The sequence below is a fragment of the Narcine bancroftii genome, chromosome 8, assembly GCF_036971445.1.
Source record: "Narcine bancroftii isolate sNarBan1 chromosome 8, sNarBan1.hap1, whole genome shotgun sequence".
Classification (NCBI taxonomy): Eukaryota; Metazoa; Chordata; class Chondrichthyes; order Torpediniformes; family Narcinidae; genus Narcine; species Narcine bancroftii.
In genome coordinates, this window is record NC_091476.1 from 45,500,570 (window position 1) to 45,524,661 (window position 24,092).

The 24,092-nt window shown below is 37.4% G+C and overlaps 1 protein-coding gene across 2 annotated transcripts in view; it reads right to left on the reverse strand.

Annotated features, from left to right (window-relative positions):
• Window positions 1–23,373, reverse strand: part of LOC138740634 (transmembrane 9 superfamily member 2-like) — a 73,592-nt gene extending 50,219 nt beyond the window's left edge. Inside the window, exons 1-4 of one of the 2 annotated variants that reach the window (XM_069893550.1) lie at window positions 23,024–23,373; window positions 6,677–6,744; window positions 5,932–6,025; window positions 2,391–2,518 (exon numbers count right to left, since the gene is read on the reverse strand). In XM_069893550.1, the coding sequence (XP_069749651.1) occupies window positions 2,391–2,518; window positions 5,932–6,025; window positions 6,677–6,744; window positions 23,024–23,296 (563 nt within the window). In that variant the 5' untranslated portion in view covers window positions 23,297–23,373. The remainder of the gene's footprint in view (window positions 1–2,390; window positions 2,519–5,931; window positions 6,026–6,676; window positions 6,745–23,023) is intronic. The other variant, XM_069893549.1, reaches the window with a different exon arrangement.
• Window positions 23,374–24,092: the final 719 nt, after the last annotated feature.

Consider the following 24,092-nt stretch of genomic DNA (forward strand, 5'->3'; position numbering starts at 1 on the left):
AAGTTGAAGAGGGAGAGAGCAAAAAGCTCAAAAGGATAGCTCTCGGATAGGAAGGGAAGCAGGTGGGGAGCTAAAGGAAGGGAGACAGAGGAGTAAAGGAAAGACACATTGTGGGACAGGATTAACAGATATTGATATGGTCTGATTGGAGACTTCAGAGATGAAATACAGGGTGCTGTTCTTCCATTTTGTGGATTGCCTCAGTTTGGCAGTTCTGAGGCATGGACAGACACATCAGTGTAACAATGGGGTGTGGAATTAAAATGGTTACCGACTGTTGCAAAGAAAAGTGAACATGTCCAGCAAACCAATCTCTCAAACTGCATCTAATCTCCCTGAAGTAAAGGCTGCAGCATCATGAGCACTGAATGCAGAAAATGACCAGTAGATTAACAGGTGAAATGTTACTTCACTTAGGACTGAATGGAACCCCAAGTAGTGGTGAGAGAGATGGTCGAAGTGCAAGTGTTGTATTTCTTGTGCTCATAGGGGTATGTACCAAAGGGGCAATTGGTGAAGATGGGATGAATGGATGAGTGAGTTGAGGAGGGAATGATCCCACAGAAGGCAAAGAGTAGAGGGGCAGATGTCTGGTGGTGGTGCCCATTGTAGGTAGTGGAAACGGCAAAGAATGTCAAGTGGATGAAGTGAAGTAGATAAGGTAGAGGGGATCCTGTTATTTTAATTCATTTACTAATTGATTTGGACACATCTGCACTGTATCCACCCATAATTTAACAAGCATTAGAAATTATAGAATCACACAAGCAAGTCTCCCTGCCTAACTAGTCCGTGCTGAAATATACCAAAGCTGCACTTCTTTTATCCATTCACCCAATATTAATTTATGTTGGTGAAACTAGCTGAACCTGCACCCATTGGCTCCAATAAAATACAGGCTCTATGGTCCCAGCTACCAGGTAACAAATTCTAGCTGACAGCTCAAGTAACAGTGATTCTGCCAAGCACTGACAAACAGTAAAGGAAACTAGGTTAAAGTACTGTAAAAACCTAGATGCAAAAGCAAACTTGAAATTGAATCACCCCAACTCAAACTGAACCAATTTCAAAGCCTGCATTATTTTGGCTCAGTTGAAGCTAATTGATGACAATGTAACAGAAATAACCCAGATGCCAGCATTGATCCCTGACACACCTCTCCAGTTACAGCCTGCCTTCCTGAAAATGATCAGTTCCTTTATTACTTCACAGTATTTTAGCCCACCAGGCTCTTCCCAAGAGAGCAATCCCATCATTCCTCTGTAGCTCTGCAACTTATTCTTTCTCAGAAGCCAATCAATCTTTGATACTTTTGCCATTTACCCAATACATTTTACATAACCAATCTTTGTATTTTATTGCTTGAAGTGCTTCATTCTTTCATGCCTTGGTGTCTTCAATATTTGGTACAATCATCTATCATATTATTTCATCTGCAGCCCAATTTATCTACAACTAACCATCCACAATATGGTAAATAATTGAAGTTCAAATTTTGTGCTTTCATATAGAGAATCAATTTTTCTTCATCTTGGAAACCACTTGTTGACGTGCTCTTTTGAAATAATGTCACTTCCTCTCATATTACCCACAATCACACTATTAACATGCCTTCAACTGTTGCCAGTTAAATTCCATTCACAACCTCCCAAATTTAATTTCAAGTCCCTTTGAAGAGTATATAGACCTTGAAAATAACAGAAAAACAATTAAAAGTGTCAATCTCCTAGAATTGTGTCAGCAGTGAGGCACAACTTAGAAAGAACAAAGTTATACAATGGAACAGGTCAAGCTATATATTATAATGTTCAGAGATTTACTTTCCAAATTTAAAAGACAATATTCAAACTTGAGAAAGTGTAAGGTTCAAGGATGTTCCCAGAACCTGGGTTTCTGCAATCAAGAGAGATCAAGTTGTTTTTATTTTAAATATCAAGAACAAAAGTTGAAGGCAGAAACAATTGTGGGAGAAGAGTGCCTCTGGGGAGGTGGGGACAAGGAGGAAATGTTTCTTCCACAATAGGTAAACTAAGGACCAATGAAGACAATATTGTTACTCGTGTAAACTTAATAAGGAAATAGGCACTGACTTTAGCAGTCTATTTAACATTCTAATCACTGAGCCAAGGAATAGATGGAATAAATACTTTAAATGATTTTTTTTTTTAATTTTTAAAAATGATAGACAACCAGAAAGGAGAAGGCTACAGTGAGGCCAAGACAGAGTGAATGCAAGCTGACAATCAGCACACTGATGGGCTAAATGGCCCAATCCTCCAAAGTAAAATCTGGGCACAATCATTATTAACCCACATTTTTTTAGTGCAAGTTCTTGCATCTGAAGATGAAAGGCATAGCAGAAGTGACACACTTAATATTTGGGAACTCACCAATGATGTTGGTAATTCAGGAGAATTCCTTTCTTTATGAAAGACAGTTTGTCTGCACTTGCTTTATCTTTTGGTTCATAGGATTTTGTGCAAATCCGTGCACATGTTTCAGGTTTATCAAAGGTAAACTGTTGGATGGAAAATATAGGCATTTTAACCAATGAATAACACTCTATTCTTTAGATATTAATTAAAATAATTTGGCTACTTGGGGGGAAAAACTTACTACTGCATTTTTTAAATGTCTTACAACTTAAGGTCTTGGTTTCTTTCATTTAATGTAGCACATGATTGCAGTTAAAGTTATTAATCATTTACCTATGTAAATATTGCATTCAACCGAATGTAAGCAATGCAATATTATATACCAGGGCACATTATGATCAGAAAGACTTGTTGCAATGATAGCACGAGTACAATTTAGTCAGCTGTTTTTTTTTCTAAAAGCTTTAAGATACATCCTCTTTTGCATTTCATCTCATGGAATTAACAAAACCAGCTGCACAGATCACAATTCAGCCCTTAAACTTTTTCCCCATTGCACAAAATTATTACTTGCTCCAAACAGGTGTAAAAAAAAACCTCCAATATACCCCAGAAAAGAAAGCAATAATAAATATTCACAGTTACCTTTGAGCAAGAAAAATAAAAATTGGTGCTTCAATAGTGCAGACAGTTTTGTTTTACAGTGCCAGAGTAGTTTATAGTTATGTTATTACAGGGAGCTTCAAGAGCCATTGGAAAATACATTGTTCTTGAACCTAGAGATGCTGGACCAGGCATCCTTAACTTCTTCCCAAGGGTAGTAGCAAGAAGCTTTGACATCACAACTCCTTCCTCATTACATAACCCTCTCCACTAGTTATTCTCCCTCTGCACTTCCAGTTCTGATGCAGGGTCTCAGCCCAAAGTGTTAACAATTAATTTCCCTCCCCACAGATGCTGTTTGACCCACTGAATTCCTCAAGTAATTTGTGTGTATTCTCCAGAGTTCAGTATAGCATCTCCCATGAACATCCAGGTCAATCTCCTTTGCATCCTTTCTGGCAATATCATCTTTCCGATCATCTGTCAGCCAGGACTGCACAATATTCCAAGGACACACAAGCGATAGCAGATGCAGGAATCTGCAGCCATCAAGGGAGAATGAGAATGGTCAGCATTTCGGATCAGTCTTGGGTTCTGGCCCCTAGTCAGTGACCACAATATTCCAAGTAAGCAGTTTCTTCCTTCTTCAACACCCTATCCACCTGTGCTACCACTTTCAGAGAACTATGGGCTTGCACCCAAAATCTTTCTGTTCATCATAATTCCCTACCACCTCTCTTTAAACAGTACATGATTTACCTTTACTCAATTTCCCAAAGAGCGTCACCTTGCATTTGTTGGGATTAAATTCTATCCACCACTGATCTACACTCTGCTGTAAGTTTACCATCCACAATACCAACAATTTGCATCATCTGCATACTTGCTGATTCATAGTCTACATTCACATCCAAGTCACTAATCTATAAAAGCTAAATAATATGAGGTCCCTGAAGTACACCACTGGTCACAGACCCCCACCAACCTCTGTCAGAAAAGCACCCCTCCACCACTACTCCCTGTCTCCTCTCACAGGACAATTTTAGATCCAATTCACTGGCTCACCTTGCATTCCATGTACTTTAATCTTCTGATGCAACCAATCATATTGGACCTTGTAAAATGCCTTAAACTCCATTTAAGGAATTGGACCTAATACTACCACCTCAAAAAACACAAATGAGTTGCTCTGCACAAAACTATGCCACCTTCCCCGGATCAGCCTCTGCTTTTTTTAAATGTACAAAAATACTATTGCTTAGGATTTTCTCAACTAATGATTAAATCTTTACCAGTCTGTCATCATCCTGTTCATACTTGGGGTCCCTCTTTTAAAACTAATACATTAACTCTCCTCCAATCTTAAGGTACCAAACAAAGAGCAAATAAAGATGCAAATTTCCATTGGCATCCTTGGCTAAATCTTATTCAACCATTAGGATTTAACCACCCAAGACACCCAACACCTTAATACCAATATGATCCAGACGATCAACCTTGCCCTCCCTGAACTACCTTCCACATCCTTTACTTTGTTGAATACAAATGAGAAGTATTCCCTTTGAATCCATTTTCCCCACAAAGATTCCCCTTTTGGTCCTGAAGATGACATAAATTTTCCTGGCAACCATTTTGCTCCTAATATTCTTATGAAATGTTTCAAGATTCACCTTGCCTTCCATGGATATTTCATGGACCCTTTCTGCTCTCTCAATGTTTCAAGTTCTCCCCCGCACCCTCTACATCCCTCAAGAACCACCCATGCATGCAGTTACCTATGCTTGTTAAATGCTTCCTTCTTTTCTTGGCCAAACCGTCAATGGCATTTGTTATCCTGGGTTCTTTCATCTTCCCATCCTTGCCTATCACCCTTATTAGAACTCATCACAATTCTGGACTTTTGCCAACTCTTGTTTAAAAAAGACTCCCACTTGGCAAATGTCATTTTACTTGCAGGAATCTGTACCCAACCTACATTCATCAGATCCTTTCAAGTTGTTGAAATCAACCTCTCCCTCACGCCCAATTTCAGACCAGAACTTTATGCTCTTCCATAACTATTTTTAAATTTGCAGAGCAGTGGTCACTGTTTCCAAAAAGTTCCTCAACCAACCCTTCTACCACCTGCCCAGTTTAATTTCCTGAGGTCAAGAGCTGCCCTATCTCTAGAAGGATTATCTCAGGATTATCCCAGTTAAAATTCCCCACCATTATAACCTGATTGCTCTTAATGCATTAAACAAATTCTGCTCCCATCTACTTCCTTGCACTAAAACAACCCCAGTCAATAAAAGGAAAATTAAAATCCCCTGCATTATAACCCGACTGCTCTTCAACCTTTCTGAATTTTGCTTTAATCTCTTCTCCAATTCTGACTGATTATTGACAGGCATATACTATGTGAAGCAAAATGATTCTCCCCCCGCCCCTCCCCCCACCTCTTGTTCTCAATTTCCACTCACATGGCTTTATGGGATATCCTGAAGGATTCATCCAAAGTACTGACATGATGATCTTCCTCATAAATAATGCAACTTTACCCTCATCCCTTCTGCAACCCATCCAGCACACAAACATCAATACTGAATGTTTATCTGCCAGTCCTGCCTTTCCTTCCTTCAATATTTCTAGAATTTCAGTGCTTTCATAATTCCACCTGAGAATCTACACTTTAGGTTCATCTGCCTTGCTCTCATTTACCTCGGTATTTTGTCAAAATTATTAATCTTATGCATAATGCCTTAGTATTTGCATAATTACTGTATGACTTGATACTTGCATGTGACTATTAATTTGCTGCTCTGGTAGATTGTTTCTACATTCTCCTCACCATCAAAGGGAATTTTAGAGAGGTGAGTATGAGCAACTCATGACCACATGCAGCAATTAAACACTAATTTAATAATACATTAAAATGCTCATTACTTGACACATGTATGTCAAGTTACAATACCTTGTATGGAGATGACTCAATCCTTTCTCCAAACAACACCTGCCCCAGGTTCTCTGAGGGCCGTTTCTCAGTTTCATTCTGACAAAAGTCAAACCTTTACAAAGATAAACATACAATTGTAACTTCACAATAAAGCAAAAAGAGCATACATGCAAGGAAACAACAATCAGGAATAGGAAACATTTGTTTGTTCTCAGTATTAAGCTGCTGTGAAAAATACATTTTCGAACAAAAAACAGCAGGAAGAAAATGTCTAATGATGAAAATATCAATAGTACCCAAAGCAATATTTTCTAACAATCACATCCAATTTCAAACACAATACCACAAATAATTAAAAACAAAGAAAAACCTAGAAATGTTCATATAGCATCTGTGAAGAATTAAAACTACTCATCAGAACTGTATGATTTGAACCTCTGCTAATTTGGACACAAGTTAGACGCTGCAGTTACATAGTGCAATACAAACCCAAAGTTACATGCTGGCCACACTTTTTTTAAAATTTCACTTCACTGTATTATCAACCTCAAAGCTCACGAGAACAAAGTTCCCAGGAATTTTATATGATCCCCAAGAGTTCACAGGGCACGATTCAAATGGCAGAGCAGACTCTATAGGCCAAATGACCTCAATTTGTGCCAATTACTTCAGGTGTTCTTCAAGATTAAAAAATCCAGGATTATATTACAATTATTCTCAGGCACAATTTACACAGAAATTCATTAGCTTTTCATGTACTCACGCATCATATTCGTAAGGTAGAACAGATTCCACTGAGTCCAATCTATTCACAAATACTTCAATGTTTGACTGTAAATGGAAAATAACATTTTTGAGACCTACATTAGAAATGCACTTTCAAAGTCATTTACATGCTGTACCCAATGAAAAACTCAGAAGACGTTACTTAAAATATCATAAAGGGGATAAAATTCTTGCAATTCAAGAAAAGGCTTGTTTCCTGAGAACAATCCACATGAGTGCAGCAATTCCGATTATTTGTAGGTGAGTTCCATAAATTACTACTCTCTATTCCTTTCACATCTCAAATACTTAATGCACAAGAAATTGTTCAGACTGAAATTATAACTTCCACATTGCATTATTCAGTTTAGCTGCCTCTTAACTCAGTGGTGAAATACACCACTTTAAGATGTTATGAATGTACTACATTGTGATGTTTCTATGTACATCAAGAAAAGTGAACAGTTTCTGAAAGAATGTCACTGTGTGTGAACAGCAATTAAAATGATAGTGAGTTACTCGTACAATTAATCCAGCACACAGGTAAAAATCTTTAATACAGCATTGTTAGATAATTGAATATATTGCTAGTCAATCACATTAGTGAATAGCTAAAAAGCAGATTGTCTCTACATTTCTATGCAATATATGGAGACCTCCTTATTCATCAGCTCCCAGCAAAACTTCCCTTATAATACCTTTCCCTGAAGCTCAAAAATCAACTCCACATCTGATCCAACCTTAAATCAGGTGGGGTAAGTGAATCTTGTCATATATACTAAAACCTTTAGCTGTCTGAGAAGGTTGGCTTGAAGGTCAAAACCCCAAACCCAGCATGAAGTTCATACACTTTTCAACAGCAACAATTACAGCAAAAGAATATCCATCATCCAGCAGAGGCCAACACTAATCTGAACTTTCTGCAAAGTGGCCAGGAACCTGAAGGACTAAATTTATTTTCCTCTCCATTGATGCTGCCTGCTCTGCTTAGTACTTTCTTTTTTGTACTCCCTTGCAACTTGATCCCTTTCTCAAGCCCAGAACTTACTTGCACCTCATCCTCTAACTAGGTAACATTATATTTATTGGTAGCAGTCACTGTACACAACAAAAACATTCCCTAAGTCGGTACATCATGGGCTGAAGGGCAACTTGTTCTATTGTCAGGTCACTTGAATTCTTAGAATGGTATTCAGCCCCATTTTTCCACTACTCTACACATCTGCAAACTATTCTCCCAAATTCATATTCAATTCCCACATGCTTGAACAGATAATAAATACTTGGTGTGACAGAATAGAGATATGTTTTTAGGAGATAAATTGGGGCAGGGTTTTTAGTGTAGGTCATATACAAACACTTTAAAACAGATCTTATTTAAAATATTGGAGTTCTGCTAATGCTAGACATGTCAGGGCCTCAGAGCCTTTGCAAAAGCTTTGGAGAATGCCCAAGTGACTTCACTAATAAATTGTTGTTTACAAAAAAACAACAGATGAAAGAGCTTGTCGGAGCCAGACAGTCTGGAGGGGAACTTGCTTTTCTAAGAGGGTCATGTGGTTTTGCAAGCAGAGAGAGTCAAAGAGGCTTTTTCTCTGTGAGAGAGACACACACACACAGAAATCCGTTCTACAGTTTTACAGTCAGCAGCAGCAGCAACTGGACTGGAACAGGACAAGCTGGCAAGCTGATGGAAAACCAGCCTGGTCAAATCTATTGTGGTTCATGTAAGAGGAGAGGACTGGCTGTCTAATGTTTCACTTGAAATAGGAGAAACAAAAAGGAACTCTGTGGTGACCTGAAAGAAAGAGGTTATTATCTGGAGAACCCTGAGGGGGCAAGTTTCTTCGGCAAGACATTGAAGTAGCTGATAGAAGTAAATCAGTTGTGGGTGTCCTGGAACAATGAATCTCTCTCTGAAAACCATCAAGAACCTTCCTGAACGCTAAACATTTACCTTTCAAGCACCAAAGCCTGGTGAAATTTATAAATGTTAAATTCTGTGCACAGTATAAGAATTGACTGCAACCAATAAACTTGGAGGAATTAGAAGTGAGATTGGATTGTGAAGCAAAGAACTTTTCTGAACTTACACACACATGTGTTTAGAATTAGAAGGAGGTTAAGTTAGGTTAGTTAAGTCAATAGTGATTAGTTAAAGTGTGATTCTGTTTTCATGTTTAAAGATAATTAAAAGCAATTTTTGTCTTGGTTAATATCTATTGCTGCTGGGTTTTGGGGCCCTCTGGGCTCATAACATTGGCCATTCAACACCATGCTCATATACTGATATTCAATTGTGTTATGTCATTTTCCCACATAGATCCATTAGACCTCATTCCCTTAATGTCTAAAAATCTATAGATTGTCAGCTTAAATAGAGTCAGTGTCTGAACCTCCTCAATTCAGAAAAATAAACAACACTTTTTTTCTGTAATATGGATACCAGACTACTTGACAATAGATATCAACCTCCTGTCTTTAAATTTTTATCTCATTTTTCATATCTGGCTTCCCACTTATTTCAACATCAAACTATTTCACTAAAAAGAAATGTATTATGAGGCAGCTGCTCAGCCCATTATGTCTTCACTATCCTATCTTCAAGCACTCGCAACAAGGCTCTGCAGATCACTACTAAATCTTTAAATATACTTTATGTACTTAATAAAATGAACGGAACATTCTCTTCCCTACTATATTTGAATTCCCAAACTAGGTTGTGATACATCCAGCCAGTATACTTTCCACAGTGTTTTATGGAGTATCTAACAACATGGAAATCTCCTCACGTTCCTTAGGTGGTGATAGTGTTGGTGTGCCTTCTTCATGGTTGCATTATATTTTACAATATGGACCCAGGAGCTTGAAGGTTATGACTCTCTCCACCTCCATTTCATCAATGCAGAGAGGTGCATGGTCCCTTAGCCTCTTCTTCTTAAAAAATCAATAATCAGTTCTTTGGATTTGGTGGCTTTGTGAGCAAGAATTTTGTTCTTGCACCAGCCAAGCAGATTCTCGGTCCATTTTATGTTTGGACTCATCACTTTCAGTTATTCAGCTAACAATGGTAGTGTCGGTAGTGAATTTGTAGACTGAGATAGAGTTGAACTTAGCAATATTTTTATTAATCATGGTTGGTAGATCCTTCTCTTGAAATGTTCTTCTTGTTATATTGTTTTCTGAACTATCCCTGCAAGTGTCTACTTGACTAACCAATCCTTCAATATAATTTGCCACTTCACCAGTTATTTTACTCTCATACCCTCATTGCTACCCTTAAAGTTTAAAATGCAAATCATTGATCCATTCTTTAATCAAACGGAATTTTACATACTATTGCCATTATTTGTAGAGTCACAATGAGATTGTTCATCTCATTTAAAATATCAGGACCAGCTAACTCTCAGGTTGGTCCATGCATGCTGCTCCAAGAAATATGACTACCTTTGCTCACCTAAAAGGTTAGAATCCCATTGAATATTTTCATACTTTTCTGACATGCTCTCATTTTTTTTTTCACTACATATTGTCCTTCCATGTGGTTACTTATACAAACCACAAGCACCTTTCTTGCTCCAGATTCCAGTACCTGTAGCCACATGTCTTTTTGTTTTTACATCTCATTTCCACTCAAACTGTCTCTGCATCTCAATTTCCTGAACTTATGTTATACCCCTCTATGCGCTAAGACGATAATTAATCCACAGGAAAGCTTCTTTGCCTAACTCGAAAATGTCTAGAGCTGTAGGTCAATTGGGTATAATTTGGAAGCACAAGTCTCAATGGCCAGCTTCTACCATGTTGTAAAAAAATGACATATATCCTACTTTGTCTCCCAGTCTTTATCACCATATAGCCATAATTATCCTTATTTATTTCGACATGTCCTCAGTTCATCTTTGTTTCAAATGACGTGGCAGCACACCTCCATTAGTTTTTTTTTCCTATTTTTGTATTTTCTAACCTTATCCAATGAATTAATCTTCAAATTGTATTCCATGCCCTGCATCAGAGCATAGATCAGACAATTTTCCATGCTGGAATTCCCACATCCCCTGTACTGGTGTCACAAACCAAATTTTGCTTCTACCTTGAGCCATTCAATTATTTATTTTTGCAACTGATATAATTTTGAATAATTTTGTGCCTACCACCTTGTAGGCAGAACAAATAGAGACCAGTGTATCTATGGTCCATATTGTCTATCTGAATGTTGGAAAAAATCTAAGGAATAACATCATTTAACGTATTTTTTCTCAACTCTCCACAACAGGTGTCATTTCAGGTTTCTTACAAATTTGCTGATGGAGATTTACTTTTGCACAGTTGCCAGTCAGCTGGAACATGCTCTGCATTAGTACATCCTTATCAAGCAGTTTTTACATTGTTGAGGAGTCACATGATGGAGTAGTGGCCGGTAGGGGAACTCCAGCCCTCTCCAGAAAAGTTAAAACAAATAGAGAAAAAACAAAGGCACAAACATAAAAACCATAACAAAGTGAAAGTAAAAGTGTGGAGAAAATGGCAGCGAAGAAAGAAAAACCAAAAACGGGAAAAGAAGAATGAAGAACGTCAGAAGAAGAAGGTGAAGGCCTTACCGGTATGAGGAGGCCCGCCGTGGAGAGAGAAGCCCGCTCCCTGAGGTCAGTGGAAGCCCTGAATTCGGGACTACAAAAAATGGCTCACAGAGCCAAACAAAATTGCGCAACCGGGCATGTGCGAGGATTCGCACATGCGCGATGCGCAAGACAAAAATAACTCTGACGGGAGGGGGGACCAGCTGAGGAGTAGATCTCCACAGCTGAAACAGACAACTACAACACAACAGCAAGAGGAAAACATAGAAAATAACGAGAACAAGAAGGAAGTGAATAAAAATAAGAAATCAAAGAAACAACAGATGACCAACCCAGAGGAAGAAGACCAACACCAAGACACTTCTAATAAAAATAAGAAGACTAAAAATACCCAACAAAATAAAACAAACAACCCAACAAGAAAACCAGAAGAGACAGAGGTAAAGGACACAGATCCTGGAGTGGACTCAGAAGAAGAGGAGGAAGAACATAGAGAAATGGAAGATGAAGGGAAGGGGAAGTACATGGATTTTTATTTTTAATATATGGAAACAGTAAAAGAATGGCAGTCACAAGAATTCAGTGAAATAAAAAGAATAAAAAGTACAGAAGAAAAAGTGAATAGATTAGAGATGATCATGACAGATATAGGAAAAAGAGTAGACAAGGTGGAAGAATGAGAAACAGCCATAGAAATGGAAGTAGATGACTTAAAAAAAGAAATTAGAAGAATCTGATAAAAAAGTTAAAGAGACACAGGAGCTGTTAGCTCAGAAGATAGATATAATGGAAAATTATAATAGAAGAAACAATATAAAGATAGTGGGCCTTAAGGAAGATGAAGAAGGCAAAAATATGAAAGAATTTATAAAAGAATGGATCTCCAGGGTCCTAGGAAGACAAGAATTACAGGAAGAAATGGAAATAGAAAGGGCACACAGAACATTAGTCCCTAAACCACAACCACAACAAAAACCAAGATCCATTCTACTAAAATTCCTAAGATATACAACAAGAGAAAATATATTGGAGAAGGCAATGAAAAAAATAAGAGAAGACAAAAAAACCACTGGAATACAAGGGTCAAAAAATGTTTTTCTCTCCAGATACAAGTTTTGAACTCCTGAAGAAGAAAAAGGAGTTCAATGCAGCAAAAACGACCCTATGGAAAAAAGGTTATAAATTTATGTTAAAATACCCAGCAGTACTTAAAATAGTTATTCCAGGGCATCAAAACAAACTATTCTCGGATCCAGAAGAAGCACGAAAATTTGCAGAACAACTACAAAACAAACAGAGAGATGAAGAGATGTAACAAGAAGAAAAATGACAACAAACTATATGTATGTGTGTATGTATATATATATGTGTATATATAAAAAAGAGTAAGGAAAGGAAAGAAAGGGAAGAAAGGAAGTAAGGAGGAAATTAAGAGAGTGACCTTTGTTATATATGAAGATTAAAATCTTTTCTAGGGGGTGCTGGGTGGGGAAGAATTACAGTCACTGCAAAATCAGTTGATGCTTACGAGCGGATTCGCAAATCCAAATGGAGAGGGGAGATGTGGTTGCCCAACAAGGGACAAAGGGCAACTCAGAAAGGGGAGGGACTATTGGGGTTAAAGGAATTTTAGATATGAGAATAGTGGAAATATTTTATGTTTTAGAAATGTTGTCTTATAATGTGTTCAAAAAATAGAAAGCAGAAATGGATAAGGGAAGGTGGTGATGAGGAAACGGAAAGGAAAGATAAACAAAGTATGAAATGGCTATGTTGAACTATATGACTTTAAATATTAATGGAATACATAACCAAATCAAAAGGAAGAAACTGTTAAATTTACTGAAAAAATAAAAAAATTAATATAGCATTCGTACAAGAAACACATCTAATTGAAGTGGAACACAAGAAATTAAAGAGAGATTGGATAGGACATGTAACAGCAGCATCATATAATTCAAAAGCCAGAGGAGTAGCTATATTAATCAATAAAAATGTACCAATCAAAATAGAAGAGGAAATAATAGATCCAGCAGGGAGATATGTAATGATAAAATGTCAGATATATTCAAAATTTTGGAATTAACTCAATGTATATTCACCTATGAAGAAGATCAAAAATTTATGCAAGATATCTTTTTTTTTAATTTTTTATTTTTCACACCATAAACCACATTGACCAAGATACATACATTTTCCCCACACTCCCTCCTCCTATCCCACCCTCCCTACCACTCCCCCATTCATTTAAAGTATAGAATCTAAGATACATTAAACCAGTCAAACAATGTTGTCACTCAATAAAAATAAACAAGAAATTCCACTGAGTCAAGTCTTTTCATTTCCTTCTCCTTCCGTTATTTTAGGTGGTAGATGTCCCCGATAGGTTTTCTCTATTGTGTTTCATGTATGGCTCCCATATTTGTTTGAATATTTCAATATTATTTCTTAAATTATATGTTATTTTTTCTAATGGAATACATTTATTCATTTCTATATACCATTGTTGTATTCTCAAGTTATCTTCTAATTTCCAGGTTGACATAATACATGTTTTGCTATGGCTAGAGCTATCTTAACAAATCTTTTTTGTGCACCATCCAAATCAAGTCCAAATTCTTTGTTTTTTATGTTACTTAGGAGGAAGATCTCTGGGTTTTTTGGTATATTGTTTTCTGTAATTTTATTTAATATCTGGTTTAGATCTTCCCAAAATTTTTCCACTTTCTCACATGTCCAGATTGCATGAATTGTTGTTCCCATTTCTTTTTTACAATGAAAACATCTGTCAGATACAGTTGGGTCCCATTTATTTAACTTTTGAGGTGTAATGTATAGCCTGTGTATCCAGTTATATTGTATCATACGTAACCTCGTGTTTATTGTATTTCTCATAGTTCCGGAGCATAACTTCTCCCATGTTTCCTTTTTTATCTTTATGTTTAAATCTTGTTCCCATTTTTGTTTAGTTTTACCATTTGTTTCCTCATTCTCCTTTTCTTGCAGTTTAATATACATATTTGTATAAATTTTTAAATTATCATTGTATCTGTAATCACATATTCAAAATTACTTCCCTCTGGTAAACTCAGACTGCTTCCCAATTTGTCCTTCAAGTAGGATCTCAGTTGGTAGTATGCCAACACTGTATCTTGAGTTATACTATATTTATCCTTCATTTGTTCAAAGGATAGTAATTTATTTCCTTTAAAACAATTTTCTATTCTTTTGATCCCTTTTTTCTCCCATTCTCTAAAGGAAAGGTTATCTATTGTAAAAGGGATTAACCGATTTTGCGTCAGTATTAATTTTGGTAATTGGTAATTTGTTTTATTCCTTTCTACATGAATCTTCTTCCAAATATTGAGCAGATGATGTAATACTGGAGAACTCCTACGTGGTACCAATTTTTTATCCCATTTATATAATATATGTTCAGGTATCTTCTCCCCTATTTTATCTAGTTCTTATCTAGTCCAGTCTGGCTTTTCCCTTGTTTGCTAAAAATCTGATAGGTATCTTAATTGTGCGGCTCTATAATAATTTTTAAAGTTTGGCCGTTGTAAGCCTCCTTGTTTATTCCATTCTGTTAATTTATCTAATGCTATCCTCGGTTTCCCCTCTTTCCATAAAAATTTCCTTATTATTTTCTTTAACTCCTTGAAGAATTTCTCTGTCAAGTGTATTGGCAATGCCTGAAATAGGTATTGTATCCTAGAGAAAATGTTCATTTTAATCCAGTTTATCCTTCCTAATAGTGTTAGTGGTAAATCTTTCCAATGCTCTAAATCGTCCTGTAATTTTTTCATTAGTGGATAATAATTGAGTTTATATAGATGGCCGAGGTTTTTATTTATTTGTATACCTAGGTATCTTATTGCTTGCATTTGCCATCTGAATGGTGATTCCTTCTTAAATTTTGAGAAATTCGCATTATTCATTGGCATTGCTTCACTTTTATTTGCGTTAATCTTGTAACCCGACACTTCTCCATATTCCTTCAATTTCTCATGTAATTCTTTTATTGATAATTCTGGTTCTGCTAAGTATACTATAACATCATCTGCAAATAAACTGATTTTATATTCCTTGTCTTTTATTTTTATCCCTTTTATTTTATTTTCTGTTCTTATCAATTCTGCTAGTGGTTCTATAGCTAACGCGAACAATAAGGGTAATAGTGGGCATCCCTGCCTTGTTGATCTGCTTAAATTAAATTGCTTTGATATATATCCATTTACTGTCACTTTCGCCAATGGCCCCTTATATAATGCTTTAATCCAATTAATATACTTCTCTGGTAAACTGAATTTTTGCAATACTTTGAATAAATAATTCCATTCTACTCTGTCAAAGGCCTTCTCTGCGTCTAAAGCAACTGCTACTGTTGGCGCTTTACTCCCTTCTACTGCATGAATTAAGTTAATAAATTTGCAGATATTGTCTGTTGTGAGTCTTTTTTTAATAAATCCAGTTTGGTCTAGATTTACCATTTTAGGTACATCATCTGCTAATCTGTTTGCTAATAGTTTAGCTATTATCTTATAATCTGTGTTAAGTAATGATATTGGTTTATATGATGCTGGTACGAGTGGATCTTTCCCTGTCTTTGGTATTACTGTTTTGCATGCTGTTTTGCATGAATCTGGTAAGCTTTGTGTTTTGTCAATCTGGTTGATTACTTCCAGAAGGGGAGGAATTAATAAATCTTTAAATGTTTTATAGAATTCTATTGGGAATCCATCCTCTCCTGGTGTTTTATTATTTGGTAGTTTTTTTATTATCTCTTGTATTTCTACTATTTCAAATGGTTCTGTTAATTTATTTTGTTCCTCTATTTGTAATTTTGGTAGTTCAATTTTAGTTAAAAATTCATCTATTTTGTCTTCTTTTCCTTCATTTTCAGTTTGGTATAATTGTTCATAGAATTCTCTGAAGTTTTCATTAATCTCCGTTGGATTATATGTGATTTGTTTGTCTTTTTTCCTTGATGCCAATACCATTCTCTTAGCTTGTTCTGTCTTAAGCTGCCATGCTAGATATTTGTGCGTTTTTTCCCCTAGTTCATAATATTTCTGTTTTGTCTTCATTATGTTCTTCTCCACCTTATATGTTTGTAGTGTTTCGTATTTTATTTTTTTATCTGCCAATTCTCTTCTTTAAGTTGCGTCTTCCTTCATTGCTAACTCTTTTTCTATATTTACTATTTCCCTTTCCAACTGCTCTGTTTCGTGATTATAGTCCTTCTTCATCTTGGTTACATAACTTATTATTTGCCCTCTGATGAACGCTTTCATTGCATCCCATAGTATAAACTTATCTTTCACTGATTCCGTATTTATTTCAAAGTGCATTTTAATTTGTTTTTCAATTAATTCTCTAAAATCCTGCCTTTTAAGTAGCATGGAGTTTAATCTCCATCTATACATTCTTGGAGGGATGTCCTCTAACTCTATTGTCAATATCAAGGATGAATGGTCCGATAATATTCTAGCTTTATACTCTGTTTTTCTTACTCTGTCTTGCATACGAGCTGATAACAGGAATAGGTCTATTCTTGAGTATGTTTTATGTCTACCCGAGTAATATGAATATTCCTTTTCCTTTGGGTGTTGTTTCCTCCATATATCCAAAAGTTGTATTTCTTGCATCGATTTAATTATAAATTTGGTTACTTTGTTCTTTCTGTTAATTTTTTTCCCAGATTTGTCCATAATTCAGGTTGAAATCCGCTCCTATTAATATGTTCCCTTGCTTGTCTGCTATCTTCAAAAAAATATCTTGCATAAATTTTTGATCTTCTTCATTAGGTGAATATACATTGAGTAAATTCCAAAACTCCGAATATATCTGACATGTTATCATTACATATCTCCCTGCTGGATCTATTATTTCCTCTTCTATTTTAATTGGTACATTTTTACTGATTAATATAGCTACTCCTCTAGCTTTTGAATTATATGACGCTGCTGTTACATGTCCTACCCAATCTCTCTTTAATTTCTTATGCTCAATTTCAGTTAAATGTGTTTCTTGCACGAATGCTATATCAATTTTTTCTTTTTTCAGTAAGTTTAGCAGTTTCTTCCTTTTGATTTGGTTATGTATTCCGTTAATATTTAAAGTCATATAGTTCAATGTAGCCATTTCATACTTTATCTTCCCTTTCCTCATCATCACCTTTCCTTCTTATCCATTTCTGCTTTCTTGTTTTGAACACTTTATAAGACATTTCTAAAACATCAAACATTTCCCTTATTCTCCTATCTAAAATTTCTTTAACCCCATTCTCCCCTCCCCCTCCTGAGTTGCCCTCTATCCCTTGTCGGGCAACCACATCTCCCCTCTCCATTTGGATTTGCGAATTCACTCGCAAGCGTCAACTGATTTTGCAGTGACCGTAACTCCTCTCCACCCAGCCCCTCCCGGAAAAGATTTCAATTTTCAAATATAACAAAGGTCACTCTTTTAATTCCCTCCTTACTTCCTCTATTCCCTTTCATTCCCTTATTAATTCTTATCTATACTCTAAATACAGATACACTCATGTACACACATATATACATACACATCTATCTATCTATCTATATATATATATATATATATATATATACCCATATACACACATACATATAGTTTGTGTTCATTTTTACTCTCATTACATGTCTTCATCTCTCTGCTTGTTTTGTAGTTGTTCTGCAAATTTTCGTGCTTCCTCCGGATCTGAGAATAGTCTGTTTTGTTGCCCTAGAATAACTATTTTAAGTACCGCTGGGTACTTTAACATAAATTTATATCCTTTTTTCCATAGGATCGTTTTTGCTGTATTGAACTCCTTCCTCTTCTTCAGGAGTTCAAAATTTATATCTGGATAGAAAAAAATTTTTTGAACTTTGTTTTCCAGTGGCTTTTTGTCTTCTCTTATTTTCTTCATTGCTTTCTCCAATATATTTTCTCTTGTTGTATATCTTAAGAATTTTACTAAAATGGATCTTGGTTTTTGCTGCGGCTGTGGTTTCGGGGCTAGTGTTCTATGTGCCCTCTCTATTTCTATTTCTTCCTGTAATTCTGGTCTTCCTTGGACCCTGGGGATCCAATCTTTTATAAATTCTCTCATATTCTTGCCTTCTTCATCTTCCTTAAGGCCCACTATCTTTATATTATTTCTTCTATTATAGTTTTCCATTAGATCTATCTTCTGAGCTAACAGCTCTTGTGCCTCTAACTTTTTTATTAGATTCTTCTAATTTCTCTTTTAAGTCCTCTACTTCCATTTCTACGATTGTTTCTCGTTCTTCCACATTGTCCACTCTTTTCCTATATCTGATATGACCATCTCTATTTTATTCATGTTTTCTTCTGCACTCTTAATTCTTCTTTTTATTTCATTAAATTCTTGTAATTGGCATTCTTTTACTGATTCCATATATTCTTTAAAAAAAATATATATATCCATTGTCCTGCCTTTCCCTTCTTCTTCCATTTCTCTATGTTCTTCTTCTTCTTCCTCTGGGTTGGCCATCTGTTGTTTCCTTGTTTTCTTTTTGCTCTCTTCTTTCTTGTTCTCGTTATTTTCTATGTTCTCTTCCTGTTGCTGTGTTGCAGCTGTCACTCTCAGCTGTGGAGATCAACTCCTCAGCCGTTCCCCCCATCAATGTGTTTTTTTTCATGCGCGGTTACGCACTTTTACTCGGCTCCGCGAGCCATTTTTGTAATCCCGAGCTCAGGACTTCCACCGACCTTAGGGAGCGGGCTTCTCTCTCCGCGGCGGGCCTCCTCGGACAGGTAAGGCCTTCACCTTCTTCTTCCGACGTTCTTTCTTCCCGTTGCTTTCGACTTTTCTCTCTTCGCTGCCATTTTCTTCCCACCTTTACTTTTACTTTGTTTTAATTTTTATTCTTGTACCTTTGTGTTTTGTGTATTTTTTTCAACTTTTCCGGAGAGGGCTGGAGTTCCCTGACCGGCCACTACTCCATCACGTGACTCCTCTCGCAAGATATCTTTTTCAAGATAGCAGATACGCAAGGGAACACACTAATAGGAGGGGATTTTAACCTTAACTTGGACTCAAACATGGATAAAACTGGAGAAAAAAAACTAACAGAAAGAACAAATTAACCAAATTTATAATTAAATCGATGGAAGAAATGCAACTTTTGGATATATGGAGGAAACAACACCCAAAGGAAAAGGAATATTCATATTATTTGGATAGACATAAAAGATACTCAAGAATAGACCTATTCCTGTTATCAGCCCACATTCAAGGGAGAGTTAGGAAAACGGAATATAAAGCTAGACTATTATTAGACTACTCACCCCTGTTATTGGCAATAGAGCTAGAGGACATCCCACCAAGAATGTATAGATGGAGATTAAACTCCATGCTACTTAAAAGACAGGATTTTGGAGAATTCATTGAATGACAAATTAAAATGTACTTTGAAATAAATACAGAATCAGTGAAAGTTTATACTATGGGACGCAATGAAAGCGTTCATCAGAGGGCAAATAATAAGTTATGTAACCAAGATGAAGAAGGAAAGGGGGAGAAAAACGATACTGTATATATTTAAGAAGAAAAATGTCTGTATGTATCTTGGTCAATATGGTTTATAGTGTGAAAAATAATTTTTTTTTAAAAAAAGCAGTTTTTACATTGTTGAGACTCCTAATTTCTTTTACGATGAGAGGAATTTCTGATGCACAATACTACTACTATTGCTGATACTATGGCTGGTGAAGACTGGGTTATGGTGGCATTATAGAATGAAAAGCACTTTAGAAAACCCTTTTATCGTTTCAATCTTCTGTGGTCAATTCTTGCAACTGCCTGCAAAATTGTATTTGAAAACTTTAGATTACTGATTACTCCCTTAACTCTTGAATCCAATTTCCTACTTCAATGTTTATGACATGTCAAATGCTCCAGTATTGCCTTCCCATTGGTTTGCACAAGTCACTCTGATGAAATCAAGATGCATGTCGTTTCCTTCAGTAACCTTAAATTGTGGAACTTCAACTCCAGGATGCTTGCTAGAAAAGATCATTTACTTTAACTTCTAACTCTTTTGCTTTGGCTTGTGGATTTTTCTGTAATACATTTGATTCTCTCATCCAAATCATTTACATATTATGAATAGCTGAGGCCCATACATTTAATCCTGCAACATCCAACAAATTACTGCCTGCCATCCAATTTCCAGTCAATTTTCAATCTGAACTAATACATTACCATAATAAATTTTCAAATTTTTTCTAAAAATTTAATTACATCATTATTGGCTCTTGCTTGCCTATTTTTCCAGTTGTTTAAAAAGTTCATGGGCAAAATTATAGCTGAAGAATTATGTACAGTTTTAGTCTCCTCCTGAGGGAAAAATGCAGTTGCCACACAGGTCTTACCAGACTGGTTAGCTATTGGAAGTTAGATTGACAGACATATTATCCAGGTCAGAAAAGGAAGAAAAATCTGATTGAATCACAGAATATGACAGCAAAGAAACGGGCCCTTCTAATCTGGGCAAAACTATTATTCAGCCTAGTCTCATTAAACCTGTATCCAGAACATACCCCTCCATACCCCTACCATCCATGAACCTGTCCAAATTTATCTTAAATGTCAAAATTCAGCAAGCATTTAACAATTCGACTGGCAGCTCGTTCCACACTCCCACCACTCTGTGTGAAAAAGTTGCCCAAATGTTCTCTTTCATCACGACCTCTAATTTTTTTGTCCAGATAACCTCAATGGAAGAAGTCCATTTGCATTTTTTCTATCTATACCCATCACAATTTTGTATACTTCTATCAAATCTCCCCTCATTCTTCTACGCTCCAGGGAATAATGCCCTAACCAGTTTAACTTTTCGCTGTAACACAGTTCAAGTGTTAGCAACATCCTTGTAAATCTCCTCTTCATTCTTTCAATCTTATTGATTCCCTTCCTGTAGTTGACCAAAACTGCACACAATAGTCCAAATTTGGCCTCATCATAACTTCTCAATCCCTATACTGATGCTCCCTTACTTATGATGGTCCAACTTATGATTTTTCTAAGTTACAAGGGTTCAAATTCATACTTTCAATTTCAAATTCCAATCTGTTCCCGCACTTGCGATATACGGTACACTACTCTCTTGTGATGCTGGGCATTGGCAACATAGTGCAAGGGTATCGTATAGCATACTCTCTCACGATGTTGACTCAACCACGTTCGCAGTCTCTGTGCCGAATACGTGAACAAGTGCACTGTAAACAACCCATGATGTCTACTTAATGCTCATGTGTGTCTCCTCACCATCCAGCAATTAATTTTAGTTCAATGCTTCAAACATTTTTCATGCCTATTGTGCTTTCAGCTGTGTACATTAATAGTTTTTCAGTGTGGAATAAAGGTATTCAAAATTGAATTATAAAAATTGATAGGTGCAGTATTCAATTTCAACTTACGATGGGTAACCCTATTGTAATTTGAGGAGCATCTTTAATCAATAATTTATGAAACCCAATATGCCAAAAATTCTCTTTACAACCCAATCTACCTGTGACACCACTTTCAGGGAATTTTGTGCCTGCATTCCCAGATTGCAGCAAAATCTTGCAGGTTGGAACAGGATGAATTAAGGACTTTTCCCTGGCTGAGGAAATTAGAACTGGGGTTACAAAGTGGGATGGATAGGGATGAGTTGGAGAGAAATTTACTGTATTTAATCTACCGTTGAAGTGAGTTTGAAAGTTTCCAAAGATTTTAAAGATTCAAGATTTTAAGAGTCTCCAGAAGGCATTGGAGACTTACTTATTAACAATTTAAAACAGAGGCAAGAATCAAGAGGTTTACAGAAAAAAGCTGGAAAATTGTTTAAAGACCACCCATGATAGAGTATGCTCCTTCCATCACTCACCCACTCATGTTAAAAGTAAAACATTTTTGCCAGAACTAGAAGGAATGAGGTACGAGGAAAGGCTGGACAGAATGGGCCAAGATCACGAGGGCCAAAGATAAAGTGTATACAAGCATGGCTTGTTTTGGAGCTAGAGGACAAGGATTTAAGGAGGAAGAAGAGAGATTCAAGAAGGTCCTGAGGGGGGTGTCCATATCTCGAACAAACTGCTGTAGAAAACTATAGAAATAGGCACAACTACAACAATCAAAATGCATTTGGACTGATAAATCAATAGGACAAGTTGAAAGGAAGAATATGGATCCAATTCAGGAAAATGGGACGTCTTGAATATCAACTCAGTCCATCATAATCATACAGCACAGACTGGTTGCACAGTTGCTGCTCTCCAGGAACTATACACCTGTATCACAAAATCTGACTAGGGCTGTGCAAGGCCCCACCATTCATCATCCTACCCTACTTCATGTTTGGTTTGATCATTCTCTTCCCTGAAAAAGTTGCGAACTAGCAGATCTTGCAGCGCCTATTCTTTAGACGGGCAGGGACGAAGAGTTTTGGACCCGAATCATTAACTATTGCCCTCTCCATACAGGTTGGCCGACCTGCTCAACGTTTCCGAGGCCCTTCGGTCCTTCGCTCACGTTACCCGCACCCTCGGCCTCCACGTCATCAAGGAAGGGATTTCCGCTGTCCCGATCGGCTTGGCCAATGAGGGAACCCTCTTCCCGCCTCTCCGCACCGGGTGACAGACAGAGGCCTCACACCGAGTAGCCGCAACTGCCGCCACCCACGGTGCGGGGCAAGACAGATCATGGGCCCGAGATTCCTCGGCGAGGAGGGGGCCAGCGGCCGCCTTACCTTACACGTCTCGGTCTCTTCCCCCTTCTGGCAGAAGCTGACGGGCGCCAGACCGGGAAGGTAAAAGGCGACGGAGAATGGCAGCAGACCAGCGAACAAAAACCAATGACTCCGACCCTTCATGGTGTGGGGGGGGGCGAGGCGACAGCAGCGGCGAGTGGCAGATAGTGCGCGCGAGGCCTTGTGGATGTGGGCGGTGTCCACTCGACCCGCCTTCCTGAAGCCATGGCAACCGGTCTCCACGACAACAGCGGCCCAACCACTCCCATCCATCCGAGGACATTGGGGCCCGTAGCCAAAGCGGCATGGCGGCAGGAACGTGCAGAGTTGAAATAGAGACAGGAATAGATCCGGAGCTGATCAGTGTCGCAGGATAAATTGGGAGAAGGTAGCCATCAATTGCCATCAATGGGTCAGTGCTCGTCAACGGAGAGAAATCCTGCTACTTGGGCTCCACCATGACAACAACGAACTCACTCGATGCAGAACTGGACACGAGCCTGGGAAAAGCCTCCACTACCTTCGGACACCTCCTTGCCCGCAAAGATCTGAGCCTCCGTGCTGAGTACCCTTCTCTACAGCTGTGAGTGAATCCTGGGTCACATACAGAAAGCGAGAACACCGCCTTAACGCATTCCATTTCTGCTGCCTCAGATCCAACCTAGGCTACTCATGGCACGACCAAGTCACCAACGTCCAAGTCCGGACTGGAAGTCCGGAACTCGACTCAATCATCCGCACTCGCCGCCTGCGGTGGGCTGGCCACATTGTCTGTATGGAGGACGGCTGATTGCCCAAAGATGTCCTCTACGGTGAGCTACCAGATACTCCCTGCCCTGTTGGCTGCCCATGTCTTCACGACAAAGACATAATCAAGCGCAATCTCCAGTCATTCTGTTAGAGATAGAGAATTTAGGTTAAAATGGCTTAACTTAAAATGTGATGATTAATCATAAAAAGGGAAGCCAGAACGGACAGGGCTAGCAGACAAGGACAAAAAGTTCAGCTGGATATGTTTTTTTTAAACATATCTTTTCATGGTCATAGTGAGAGACATGCAGGAGACAAA